At 45.5% G+C, this 13522-nt stretch overlaps 1 protein-coding gene across 3 annotated transcripts in view; it reads left to right on the top strand.

Annotated features, from left to right (window-relative positions):
* Positions 1-13522, top strand: part of mcf2l2 (MCF.2 cell line derived transforming sequence-like 2) — a 369326-nt gene that overhangs the window by 253795 nt on the left and 102009 nt on the right. For all 3 annotated transcript variants that reach the window (XM_055645379.1, XM_055645377.1, XM_055645378.1), the window contains exons 18-19: positions 3385-3454; positions 12790-12882. In XM_055645379.1, coding sequence (XP_055501354.1) covers positions 3385-3454; positions 12790-12882 — 163 coding nt within the window. The remainder of the gene's footprint in view (positions 1-3384; positions 3455-12789; positions 12883-13522) is intronic.

Consider the following 13522-nt stretch of genomic DNA (forward strand, 5'->3'; position numbering starts at 1 on the left):
TCGAAGGGCCGAATGGCCTACTCCTGCACCTAAGTATGTTTCTATGTTTCTATGTTTTTGCCTCCATCACAGTAAGGAGGTGCTTGGTGAACTCACTGTGTTTAGTGTGTGTTGTTTATTATTACATGTATGGCTGCAGGCAATGACATTTCGTTCAGACCGAAAGGTCTGAATGACAAATCAAGGATTAAAAAAAAAAAAAATTCAAAATATGTCCCTTGTAACCCAATTCTCCTGCCTTGTCCCAATAACCCCTGATACCAATGACACCAACAATGTTGGCTTTATAATAAGAATTTATACTAAAAATAATTAAAACTGGAGGTGCGAATTGTCATATATTTTCCTGTAATGCTGAATTAAGACATTTTATCAGTTTATGTCCTGTAATTATATCTTGCAGAAATACATAAATGCATTATATAAATATAAAATATAAATGCATTTATTCTTCTCTCACGTTGTTGTGATCGCTGCATAAGTTCTGTAGCAGAAGAAATGAATTTGTTCCACATGAGTTTCTCTGATTTATATCTATTACAGTGAAGATAAATAATTGAGTTGTTGAGACAATCATAGCGTCATAGTCTGAAGTCCTTCTGGAAACCTGATGAAACGTTGTATGCACAAAATTGAAATCAAATTAAATTAATTTGGTATTGGAATTACGTACACAATTCAGAGGCATTTTACGACACATTGCATTGGCCCCTTCTCAATGTACAATTAAGATATACCTACGTACTAGTGCATTTACACTATGTGTTTAGTTCGTCAATGCATCAGGTGCTAGGCAACTGAAGAAATGGTATGTTTGTTGCAGGTTGGTGTGCTACAAATTAATAGGCAGTGAGTCTGAGCCAATTACCTATAAAACATTCCAGTCACAACAAAGGTGCTTCAGCTTGAAAGGGAAGCTTATCGCCACAGGAGAAAATAGAAAATAGGATAGTATGTTAATCAATTTTACAAATGACCACATTTTCCATTAAATGTACAGCACAAAAACATATCATTCAGCCATAAAATTGCCAATGACCCCATCTCGTGTGTGCATACTCCTGTGCACTTTCATCCCTCTTGTGCTTTCCAAGCTTTCTCGTAAATACAGTCATTTAAAAGCAAAAAAAAACTATATAGATGCTGTTTGAAATAATTTCACAAATACTCATCAAATCAGGCAGTATCTGAGGAGAACAAATGGCAATGGCTCCTTAACCATAATTGATTTGTCTGGATGATCACACCAACTACAATAACAGATATATCTTCTACATTTGCGTGGTCTCCATATCACAGGCATTCTTTTTGTTCATTTAACCCTTTCGTAATCTCATCTAAAAGCAAGTTTTTTTTTTCACCTGTCCCAGTTTATCTCTGATGAGACTAGTTTATCTCAGTGACATGTTGGGCAGAAACAATGAAGGCCGAAGGCCTGTTCCTGTGCTGTTCTATGTTCTACATATGTTCTATTGGAAGGTCGAAGACCTGAAATGTTACCTTTCTTTCTTCCTTCCTCCCTTCTTCCCTTTTCGTTCCCCACATGTGCTTCTTCACTTGCTGATTATCTCCAACAATTAGTGATTTGATCCCTTGAATACATTTAAGACATATATCTCAATTCCTCCTTGTGAGAGTGAATTTCACAACCTTTGGGAAAAATTGTTTTATCCAAATTCCCAATTTGATGTATTTTTGACAATGTTATGTTTATACTTTTAGTTAAGGCGAAGACACTTACAGATCACTCCTTTCAATTGAACTTGCAAATTTCTATTTCTTCTTTCACCTTTCTCTTATCTGAGTAGCTGCTGTCTCTTTTGTCTCAGCCAAAATCTTTGTCTTTGTGTGTAATTTCTCATTTCTGGTACCGTCCATCTATTTTTTTTTTTACTTTCTACCTCCCATTTGTAATACGAAAACTAATACTGCACACAAAACGCCAAGATTGGCCGAACCAAGGTTCTATCTAAATTCCCCGTTCATTTCCTCCAGAATTAAATCCAGTGGTTTTCATTAGCTTAGAAACATAGAAACATAGAAATTAGGTGCAGGAGTAGGCCATTCGGCCCTTCGAGCCTGCACCGCCATTCAATATGATCATGGCTGATCATCCAACTCAGTATTCCGTACCTGCCTTCTCTCCATACCCTATGATCCCCTTAGCCACAAGGGCCACATCTAACTCCCTCTTAAATATAGCCAATGAACTGGCCTCGACTACCCTCTGTGGCAGAGAGTTCCAGAGATTCACCACTCTGTGGGTGAAAAAAAGTTCTTCTCATCTCGGTTTTAAAGGATTTCCCCCTTATCCTTAAGCTGTGACCCCTTGTCCTGGACTTCCCCAACATCGGGAGCAATCTTCCTGCAATCTAGCCTGTCCAACCCCCCCAAGAATTTTGTAAGTTTTTCTATAAGATTCTATAAGCTTCTTCTCTGAAAATTTGTGATCCTCAAACTCTTCATGACCCTGCTCCAAAAGGACTCATTCAAAAAGTATATAACCATCAAAGCATCTCATTGCATTGGTACCACTCCACCAGTTCCCCCTCTTGTTCCCTGTTGAAGTTATATGGCCTTACCTTCTGCCATCTTCCCTTTATGTTATCGTCTGCTGAGGCTATTGGGGAGGCAACAGCTACTGGGGAGGCAATCTCAAATCCACCTTGATCACCCTCTCCCTGCTCCAAGGAGCCCACAGGCAGTGGTATCTCCTCTTGCCTCTCCATCTGTCTCTCTTGCTGAGTCACACAAAATTGCTGGAGAAACTCAGTGGGTGCAGCAGCATCTATGGAGCGAAGGAAATAGGCGACGTTTCGGGCTGAAACCCTTCTTCAGACTGAAGCAATTATAACCATCAAATATTGATATTTATTACAAATGAAATAGTTGCATTTGTGGGATTTATGGCGACCTATTATATTTTATAACCAATTGTAATCATATGCACAATATGTTCTCGTCTACAAATTGTGAACATTTATTTCTGATTCTAGGATCCAAGCATTGTATGTAAATGAACAGTGGTTAATAATATTTCTTACCTGTACATCTTTTCTTTTCCCAAGCCAAGTTGGCCGACAGGCATGCATGTAAAATGAGAAGAGGCTGCTCCACCCATCAGATATAGAATATAAATACAATTGTGACTGTGGATGTGTCAACTTTGAGCAGAGAGGACAAATTCCTCTTTAAGGAAAACATCCAAGTTAAAATAATGTGAAATGTCTCCATAATACACAAGCATATTTTCATGACGTTATGAACCATCTATGAGTTAATTGTACCATTCCATCCCAAAGATGATGTCCCTCTGGTTAGGATGTAACTGAAGCCTTTGTACTGATGATCTGTAAAACATTAACATTTATTATTCGTTTTAAGGATATTTCTAAAGGAGCTTGAAAATTGTGTGGAGAATCCTGAGCTTGTAGGAACGTGTTTTTTAAAGCGGGTAAGAGAAATAATTTGCTCTCGAGCTGATAATTTTACAATAATAATGTTAATGAGATGAGTAATGTGAGATTTACTCCTGAGAACAGATAGTCCACGGTGTGGAGCCTGCATGATTTTCCTTTCATTTGAATTATACCATTTTGTTTCCTTCAAAAATTGATATTTTTCACTTTTTCTCAAATTTCGCATTGTTTTTGTGAGTAGTGTTTTGTACTTAGAAATGTCCAGGAAAAAAACCAATGTGATTTAAATGTGTAGCAAGGAACTACAAATGCTAGTTTACACCAAAGGTAGACACAAACTGCTGGAGTAACTCAGCGGGTCAGGAAGCATCTCTGGAGAGAAGGAATTGGTGATGTTTGGGTTAAAACCCTTCTTCAGACTGATAATCAGGCAAACTAGAAGTAAGTAAGTAAGTTTATTGGCCAAGTATTCACATACAAGGAATTTGCCTTGGTGCTCCGCCCACAAGTAATAACATGGCATACAGTGACAGTTACGAATGACTCAGAAAACACTAAACATTAATGATAAAGAAGTATGAAAAGATGCAGCACAAATCAAAGACGGCATCGATGATCAAGGAAAGGTGGACCCCACAATAGACAATAGACAATAGGTGCAATAGTAGGCCATTCGGCCCTTCGAGCCCGCCTTTCACTGCGATCACGGCTGATCGTCCACAATCAGTTCCTGTCTTCTCCTAATATCCCTTGACTCCGCTATCTTTAAGAGCTCTACGTAACTCTCGCTTGAAAGCATCCAGTAAATCGGCCTCCAATGCCTTCTGAGGCAGAGAATTCCACAGATTCACAGCTCTCTGGGTGAAAAAGTGTTTCCTCATTTCCGTTCTAAATGGCTTACCCCTTATTCTTAAACTGTGGCCCCTGGTTCTGCACTCCCCTAACATCGGGAACATGTTTCCTGCCTCTAGCTTGTCCAATCCCTTAATAATCTTATATGTTTCAATAAGATACCCTCTCATCCTTCTAAATTCCAGTGTATACAAGCCAGTCACGCCATTCTTTCAACATATGACAATCCCGCCACCCCGGGAATTAACCTTGTGTACGCTGCACTCCCTCAATAGCAAGAATGTCCTTCCACAAATTTAGAGACAAAAACTGCACACAATACTCCTGGTGTGGTCTCACCAGGGCCCTGTACAACAGTGGGCCCTGTACAACAGTATCTCTCTCTCTCCTCCCCTCCACACCCTCCCCTCCATCCCTCCCCAAACCCCCTTCCCTCCACTCCCATCCCCTCCCCTCCCCACCCTCCCTCCCCTTCCCAACCTCCCTTCCCCCCCCCACCTCTCCCCCTCCCCCCCCCCCCATCTCCCCCCTCCCCTCTCAGCCCCTCCTTCTCCTCCCCTCTCTCTCTCCTCCCATCTCTCTCTCTCTCCCCTCCTCCCCCACCCTCCCCCCTCACCCACCCTCCCTTCTCCTCCTCCCCTCTCCCCCCCTCTCTCCCTCTGTCTCTTTCTGTCTCTGCCCCTCTCTCTGTCTCTCCTCCTTCTCTCACTGCCCTCACTCTCTACTGCCCCCCCCCCCCCCCCACCTCTCTAGACGTGCCTGCGAGTTGGGGGCTATGCGTGAGTGGATAGGGCGGTTATGGGGTAAAAGGAGCAAATTAATAATATTAATATAATATCAAGAGGGTAGTTAGCGTGTGTGTGGGGGGGTGGTTAGTGTGTTGGGGGAACAGACCCAACGGGTCTGCACTTGGTCTAGTATACTTATAAATCTCTGATCGTTATTATATTTGCTTGCTTGTGAATCACATCTTCTCGAAAATCCGACGCGCTAATGGTGACATTTTACATATTCCAGTAGAGATTTACCTCATGGTGTCGAAAATCGCCTCATCTGAAAATGTGATTAATTATTTCCCGAGTTTTTTACTGAAATTGTTCACCAATCTGACATCTTTTTAAGATCTAACGAGCTGAAGCAAGCTGGATGACGTCACAATGCCTTTGCTCCTCGCGGCAAGCTGCGCAGGATTTTCAACACGCTGCCTGCTGGGCACTGTTTTCCAAGGTGTGCCTTCGGAATCCCAACGGCTTCTGAAGGCACTTCCAAGAATTTCCAACGCTTCCGAGGTTGACGCACGCCAGCCTCGGCTCGGCTTTCCCAAGAGCTGCCAAGATCTTTTTACTAGAGTTGGGCCCTGTACTAGAGCTCTCTCTCTCTCTCTCTCCCCGGACTCTCTCCACTTTTCACAGCACATTCACTCGCCCAGCTCCCCACCTCTTTTCCACCCTCCACCTCTCCCCCCCCTCCTCTTCTCCCCCCCCCTCCTCTCTCCCTCTCCTCTCCTCCCTCCCCTCCCTCTCTCCCTCCCCCTCTCCAACCCCCCCTCTCAACCGCCTTCCCCCCTCCCCCCCTCTCTCTCCCCTCTACTCTCTCTCCCCCCCTCCCTCCCCTCTCTCCTCCCCCCTCCCCTCTACCCCCCCCCCCTCTCTCCCCCATCCTCTCTCCCCCCCCCTCCCCCCCCTTCCCCACACAACCTCCCCCCCTCTATCCCCATCCTCTCTCTTCCTACTCCTCCCCCTCTCTCCCCCATCCTCTTTACCCCTGTCCCCCCCTCTCTCCCCTCTACTCTCTCGCCCCCCCCCCCCCCCCTCCCCCCTCCCCACTCCACCCTCTACCCCTCATCTCTCCCCTACTTTCTCTCCCTCCCCTCATCTCCCCTCCTCTCTACCCCCCCCTCTCCCCCACTCTCTTCCCCTTCCTCTCTCTCCCTCCCCACTACTCCCTCCACCCCCCTCCCCCCCCCTCTCAACCCCTCTCCCAAACCCCCCCTCCCCCATTGTGTGTGTGGGGGGTGGTTAGTGTGTGTATGATGCCGCAGCCCCCACCCCCCTCCCGTAACCGCGCGTTGATGGGACGGGACCCAACAGGTCCTCCTTGGTCTAGTAACCTTTATGTCAATATATTGAGAAAGCAATTATTGGAAAAGTCTTATTTGCCCTCCAAAGCTTTCTAATCCATATATTTGTCCAAATGGCCCTTAAATGTTGCTATTTGATTCAACTACTTCCTATGGCAGCTCATTCCATATACCCACTATCCTCTGAGTGAAAAAGGTGCCCCTCGGGTTCCTATCTTTTCCCTCTCACCTTAAACCTATGCCCCCCAGTTGCTGATTCCCCTACCCTGGGAAAAAGATAGTGTCTTTGCCCTATCTATCCCCCTCATAATGTTGTACACTTCTATAAGATCTGCCTTCTGCCTGCTGCACTCCCAGAAAGAAAGTCCTAGCCAGGCCTAACCTCTCTCTCAAGCCCTCGAGTTCAAGCAACACTCCTAAATCTGCCCCAAGCTCTTTCCTGCAGCAGGGTAACTACAATTAAAACCATTCTCCAAGTGCTGCCTCACCATCTTACATAATAACTGTAACACAATGTCCCAAACCTTGCTTTCCCTCTCTCTCTCTCTGTCCCTTCACCTTCCTAGTTCTCCGACTTGTTCTACTGTCCTCCTGATTTAATATTACTGATTGTATGCTGTATTGTCACCTTTCCCTCAGCTCACAATGAACCATTCTACATTTCCTTATCATATCGGCTTTGATCTGTCAATTTCACACCTTACCCTTCCCTATCTCTAGCCTGCCTCTCCCCTGACTCTCAGTGAGAAGAAGTGTCTCGATCCGAAACGTCACCCATTCCTTCTCTCCAGAGATGCTGCCTGTCCTGCTGAGTTACTCCAGCACTTGGGTTTATCTTTGGTGTAAACCAGCATCTGCAGTTCCTTCCTACACATTATTTTCTCAACTCTCTGAATGTTGAAGGCAGCAACCACGTTCACCACCCGATCCACCTGAGATGCCACTTTCCACTTCGGCACTGTTGGTGCTGATCGGGGCATGTACTTCACTTTGCTCCCTGAAGTCGTTAACTCAGTCCTTCACCCTGCTGACATTGAGGGAGAGGTTGTTGGCCTGACACCATGTTGCCCAGTTCTCCATTTAATTCCTGTACTCTGTCTCCTCATTGTACGTGATCCAGCCCACCACAGTGGTGTGATCTGCAAACCTGTAAATGGTGTTAGAGACAAATGTGGCCCACATGTACAGTGGAGAATAGTACATGACTGGGAGCTCATCCTTGGAGGAATTGTGAATGAATGCAGAGGAGATGTTATCTCCTATCCTCACTGATTGTGGTCTGTGGGTCAGAAAGGCAAGGATCCATTGGCAGAGAGGGGTGCTGACCTCAAAGTCCAGGAGTTTAGAGATGAGCTTGGATGGGATTATGGAGTTGAAGGCAGAGCTCTAGTCGATAAATAAGTCTAACATAGGTCCTTGATTGCAAAGTCAAGTCAAGTCACTTTTATTTCTATAGCATATTTATAAAACAACTCATGTTGACCAAAGTGCTTTACATTGGTGGAGGTACTAACGTTATACAACATTGGTTCATAGATTAAGTACATTCATAAATACATACATATAGCCCTCAGAGGACATCAAGAACGGCTTGAGAATAAAGATGAGATTTAAGTCTCGACTTAAAAGAGTCGATAGAGGGGGCAGTTCTGATGGGAAGAGGGATGCTGTTCCACAGTCTAGGAGCAGCAACCGCAAAGGCGCAGTTGCCCCTGAGCTTATGCCTCGACCGCGTGATGTTCCTAATACAGGGATGAGTTTAGGGCCAGGGATAAGGCGTCTGATGTGGACCTGTTGCGTGACAAACTGCAGTGGATCAAGGCTGCCTGGGAGGCTGAGGTTAATGTGCACCATCACCAGTCTCTCAAAGTATTTCATGATGGTGTTTATTTTCAGAGCCTCGTGATGATCGTCATTGAGGCTTTTTTTTTGGTTATCTTGTTTTTTTGGGGAACTGGGATCTATAATGGTCCTTTTAAATCAGGTGAGGACCTTGCAATGGAGCAGAAAGGTGTTCATCAAGTCAATCAAGTCAAGTCAAGTCAAGTTTATTTGTCACATACACATACGAGATGTGCAGTGAAATGAAAGAATAAGGGCATTCGGCCCATGAATCCTACTCCTCCATTCAATCATGACTGATCTATCTTTCCCTCTCAACCCCATTCTCCTGTCTTTGCACACGCATGGGCCCCAGCTACGCCTGCCTCTTTGTCGGGTACGTCGAACAATCCTTGCTCATTACGTATCAGGGCCCCATCCCCGACCTCTACCTCCGTTACATCGACGACTGCTTTGGTGCCACCTCCTGCACCCACACACAACTGACTGACTTCATCCACTTCACCACCAACTTCCATCCGGCACTCAAATGCACCTGGACTATTTCCAACACTTCCCTACCATTCCTTGACCTCACTATCTCCATCGCAGGTGATAGACTTCTGACCAACATCCACTATAAACCCACTGACTTCCATGGCTATCTTGACTACACTTCTTCCCACCCTGCTTCATGTAAGGACTCCATCCCCTACTCCCAATTCCTCCGTCTACGCCGCATCTGCCCCCAGGATGAGGCGTTCCACACCAGGGTATCTGAAATGTCCTCATTCTTCAGGGAACGGGGGTTCCCCTCCTCCACCATAGATGAGGCTCGCGCCAGGGTCTCTTCCATACCCCGCAACACTGCTCTCTCTCCCCTTCCCCGCACTCGCAACAAGGGCAGAGTCCCCCTAGTCCTCACCTTTCACCCCACCAGCCGTCACATACAACAAGTAATCCTCCGTCAGTTTCGCTACCTCCAACGTGACCCCACCACTCGCCACATCTTCCCATCTCCCCCCATGTCTGCCTTCCGCAAAGACCGCTCCCTCCGCAACTCCCTTGTCAATTCTTCCCTTCCCTCCCGTACCACCTCCTCCCCGGGCACTTTCTGTTGCAACCGCAAGAAATGCAACACCTGTCCCTTTACCTCCCCCCTCGACTCCATTCAAGGACCCAAGCAGTCATTCCAGGTGCGACAGAGGTTCACCTGTATCTCCTCCAACCTCATCTACTGCATCCGCTGCTCTAGATGTCAGCTGATCTACATCGGTGAGACTAAGCGGAAGTTGGGCGATCGTTTTGCCGAACACCTCCGATCGGTCTGCAAGAACCTACCTGAACTCCCGGTGGCTCTGCACTTCAACTCCCCCTCCCATTTCCAATCCGACCTCTCTGTCCTGGGTCTCCTCCATGGCCAGAGTGAGCAACACCGGAAATTGGAGGAACAGCACCACATTGGGTAGTCTGCATCCTGCGGGCATGAACATTGAATTCTCCCAATTTTGTTAGCCTTTGCTGTCTCCTCCCCTTCCTCAGCCCTCGGGCTGTCTCCTCCCATCCCTCAGCCCCCTGGCTCCTCCTCCTCCTTTTTCCTTCCTTCTTCCCACCACCCCCTATCAGTCTGAAGAAGGGTTTCGGCCCAAAACGTTGCCTATTTCCTTCGCTCCATAGATGCTGCTGCACCCGCTGAGTTTCTCCAACATTTTTGTGTACCTCCTATCTGGGCTAGTTGCTTTCCACGGATTTACTCTCAAGAAGGCCAATCTAGCATCTGTCCCCGTAATCGTTAGTACAATGCTCACACAAGACTGATGGGGCGGGTGACATTGCTCCACCAACGTTGTTGGAATTGAGCATTGAATGCAGTGAACGCATTGCAGAGGGACTTGTTGTCATCAAAATAGGCCTGCCTTCGCTTTGTAGCCCGTTCTAGCATGCAATCCTTTCCACAGTACACATGTCACTGCCTTGGGACACAAGCTTAGTGCGGAATTCCCACTTGACATTAATGTGGCTAATCCACGACAGATTGTTGGTAATTTCTAATCCAAGGAATTTGAAGCTCACAATCATTTCCAATTTGGCTGCCTTTCCATATCCATATTAGAATATGGATCTCAAGACCTGTGCAGACTAACTGGCAGGAGTTTTTGCAGACATTTTCAACCTCTCACTTCTGAGGTCTGAGGTCCCCACCTGCTTTAAGAGGGCATCAATAATACCGGTGCCCAAGAAGAGTAAGGTGACGTGCCTCAATGACTATCGACCAGTGGCATTAACGTCTGTGGCGATGAAGTGCTTTGAGAGGTTGGTTATGGTGCACATCAACTCCTACCTCGATAAGAACCTTGACCAACTACAGTTCGCAATGGAGGATGCAATTTCACTGGCCTTCCACTCCGCACTGGACCACTTGGACAATAAAAACACCTATGTCAGGCTGTTGTTTGTAGCTCGGCGTTTAATACCATCATCCCCTATAAACTGGTTACCAAGCTCACGGAACTGGGTCTCAACGCATCCCTCTTCAATTGAATCCTCAACTTCCTCATCCACAGACCGTAGTCTGTTTGAATTGGAGGAACCATTTCATCCTCAGTAACAATTAGTACGGGAGCACCTCAAGGCTGCACGCTCAGCCCCCTGCTGTACTCACTCTGTACCCATGGCTGCGTAACCGGTCATAGTGTGAACTCCATCATCAAGTTCGCCGACGACACCACTGTGGTTGGACGAATCACAGATGGGAACGAGTCAGAGTATAGAAGTGAGATCGACCGACTGACCAAATGGTGCCAGCACAACAACCTAGCTCTCAACATCAGTAAGACCAAGGAACTGATTGTGGACTTTGGTAGAGGAAGGATGAGGACCCCCAACACTGTTTATATCAATGGGACGATGGTGGAAAGGGTCAATATCTTCAAATTCCTGGGCGTGCATATATCAGAAGATCTTTCCTGGACCCAGCACACTGATGCAATTGTAAAGAAGGCACATCAGCGACTCAACTTCCTGAGAAGATTACGGAGATTCGGCATGTCGAAGAGGATTCTCCTAAACCTCTACAGGTGCACGATAGAGAGCATGCTGACCGGTTGCATCGTGGGTTGGTTCGGCAACTTGAACGTCCAGGAGCGAAAAAGACTACAAAAAGTTGTGACCACTGCCCAGTCCATCACCGGCTTTGACCCCCCCGCCGTCGAAGGGATCTATCGTAGTCGCTGCCTCAAAAAGGCAGCCAAAATTATCAAGGACCCACACCAACCTGGCCACACACTCATCTCACCATCAGGAAGAAGGTACAGGAGCCTGTAAATTGTAACGTCCAGGTTCAGGAACAGCTTGTTCCCCACAGCCATCAGGCTATTAAACACAACAAATAAGCTCTGAGTTCTGAACTGTAAAAGACTATATTATCATTTGTTATTTACACTATATTTGTTATTTATTGAACTTTTTCTTTTTTTTCCCGTCATATACAATGTTTACATATTCACATATTCTGTTGTGCTGCAGCAAGTAAGAATTTCATTGTCCCGTCTGGGTACATATGACAATAAAACACTCTTGACTCTCTTGACTCTTGAAAAATCCACATGGTCACAGCTGGATCTGTATAAGTAGCAGTACAAAACAGGATTTCGTACACTCTTTATTTGCATCTTTGTCAATGATATTTGGGACTTCATCTCTTCCAGCTTCACTACTACAGCAAGGTCCAGAGAATGTTTGCATGGCAGCCATTGCCCCCGTTCTAACTCCATCCACCCTACATCCTTGGCAGCAGGAGAAGGATGGGCCTTTCAAGCCTAAAGCTTTCATCACATGTGGAAAACTCTCAAATGTTAAAATCACCGCCATCTGGCCACCTCCCCTTATTTTATCCACTTTCACATCTCTCTACACGATTCTCATTAACACCATCCTTTCTAATCAGAGGTATCTCTGCCCCATTACCTTGCAGCCTCCATCTCCACCTCCACCCTCACCTCTCCTCACCTCTCCTGGCTCTATCTGCCCTCCTTTTTGCCCCTTGTCCATTCCCACCTGCCTCTAACTCCGATTCCACACCTGACTCCATCTCCCCATCAATCCTCACCTCCTCCTTGGTCCACCTCACCTACTGTCCTCTGTCTCACCCCTCCCTCTCTCCTCTTTGCACCAGCTACCTACCTTCCCCACTCCCTCCCAACCTAAAACATCAACAATTGCGTATCTCCACAGACGGTGTTCGATCCGCTGAGTTCTACCAGTGGTTTGCTTTTTGCTCTAGATTCAGCATCTGTAATCTCCTGTGTCTCCAGAGAATTTGGCAAGATTGCACCAGTCTGCATTAAATCATTAAGTGGATGACAACAAATTGAAAATTGATTGCAATTGTAGGGGGTGGAGAATACAGAAATACTTCCAAATCATAGGCACCAAATGCACCTCGAGATAGCAAAGAAAAACTGATGGAAGGATGGCACACAAATCTCAGACCACTTGTGAACTAATTATGTTGTTGATGCCCTGAGTACCCAAGTTATTGTACTTCACTAATGAATCAAGTTATTCATTTTACAGCTGTCTCTGCTTTTATTATAAATAATTTGTTTTTGTTTGCAGAAAGAGGAGTTACAGATTTATGAAAAGTACTGTCAAAACAAGCCACGTTCAGAAGCACTCTGGAGGCAGTGTGGAGATTGCCAATTCTTTCAGGTCTGCATGCCATTGTTTATTCGTTTTTTAAACATAGAAACATACTCATGATAGCACATTTGGTATTATGTTGTATATAGCAACATGAAATTCTGGGTTTATCTGGGATGTATAGCTGTTTTGCCAGCCCCACCACTATTCCATACAATCTTTGTACCATATCACTGCTCCTTTACATCTATTATACCTTAAAATCTGCAATCTCCCTGAACTCTCTATTCTTGTAGCCGCGTGTATTTTCACCATAGTCTTCATTCTTGGCGGTCAAGCAGAGGTCTAGAATTCCTTTTTTAAAATCTCGCTTCTTCTATCTTTCCATTTCCTTGTTCCCCATTTAAAAACTTTTCTTGTCTCAGTCTGTAAGAAGGAAACATATCATCCATTGACAATCACTTTTCTAAAGGGCTTTAATGCATGGTTGTACACCAAAGGCCACTTCTTGTATCCTAAGCACAGATATCAGTTTTTGGTTAAAAAGTTTCTGAAATGATCGGCCTAACGTATTTTGTTTTCAATGATGAATATTGTGAAATAGATGGAACATTAGTGGGGATAGGTTTAAGGCGAGAAGAGCAAACTTTAAAGGGAACATGAAGGGCACATTTTTCCCACAGATGGTAGTGGATATGTGGAACATGAT

This window comes from Leucoraja erinacea, chromosome 14, assembly GCF_028641065.1.
Source record: "Leucoraja erinacea ecotype New England chromosome 14, Leri_hhj_1, whole genome shotgun sequence".
Lineage (NCBI taxonomy): Eukaryota > Metazoa > Chordata > Chondrichthyes > Rajiformes > Rajidae > Leucoraja > Leucoraja erinaceus.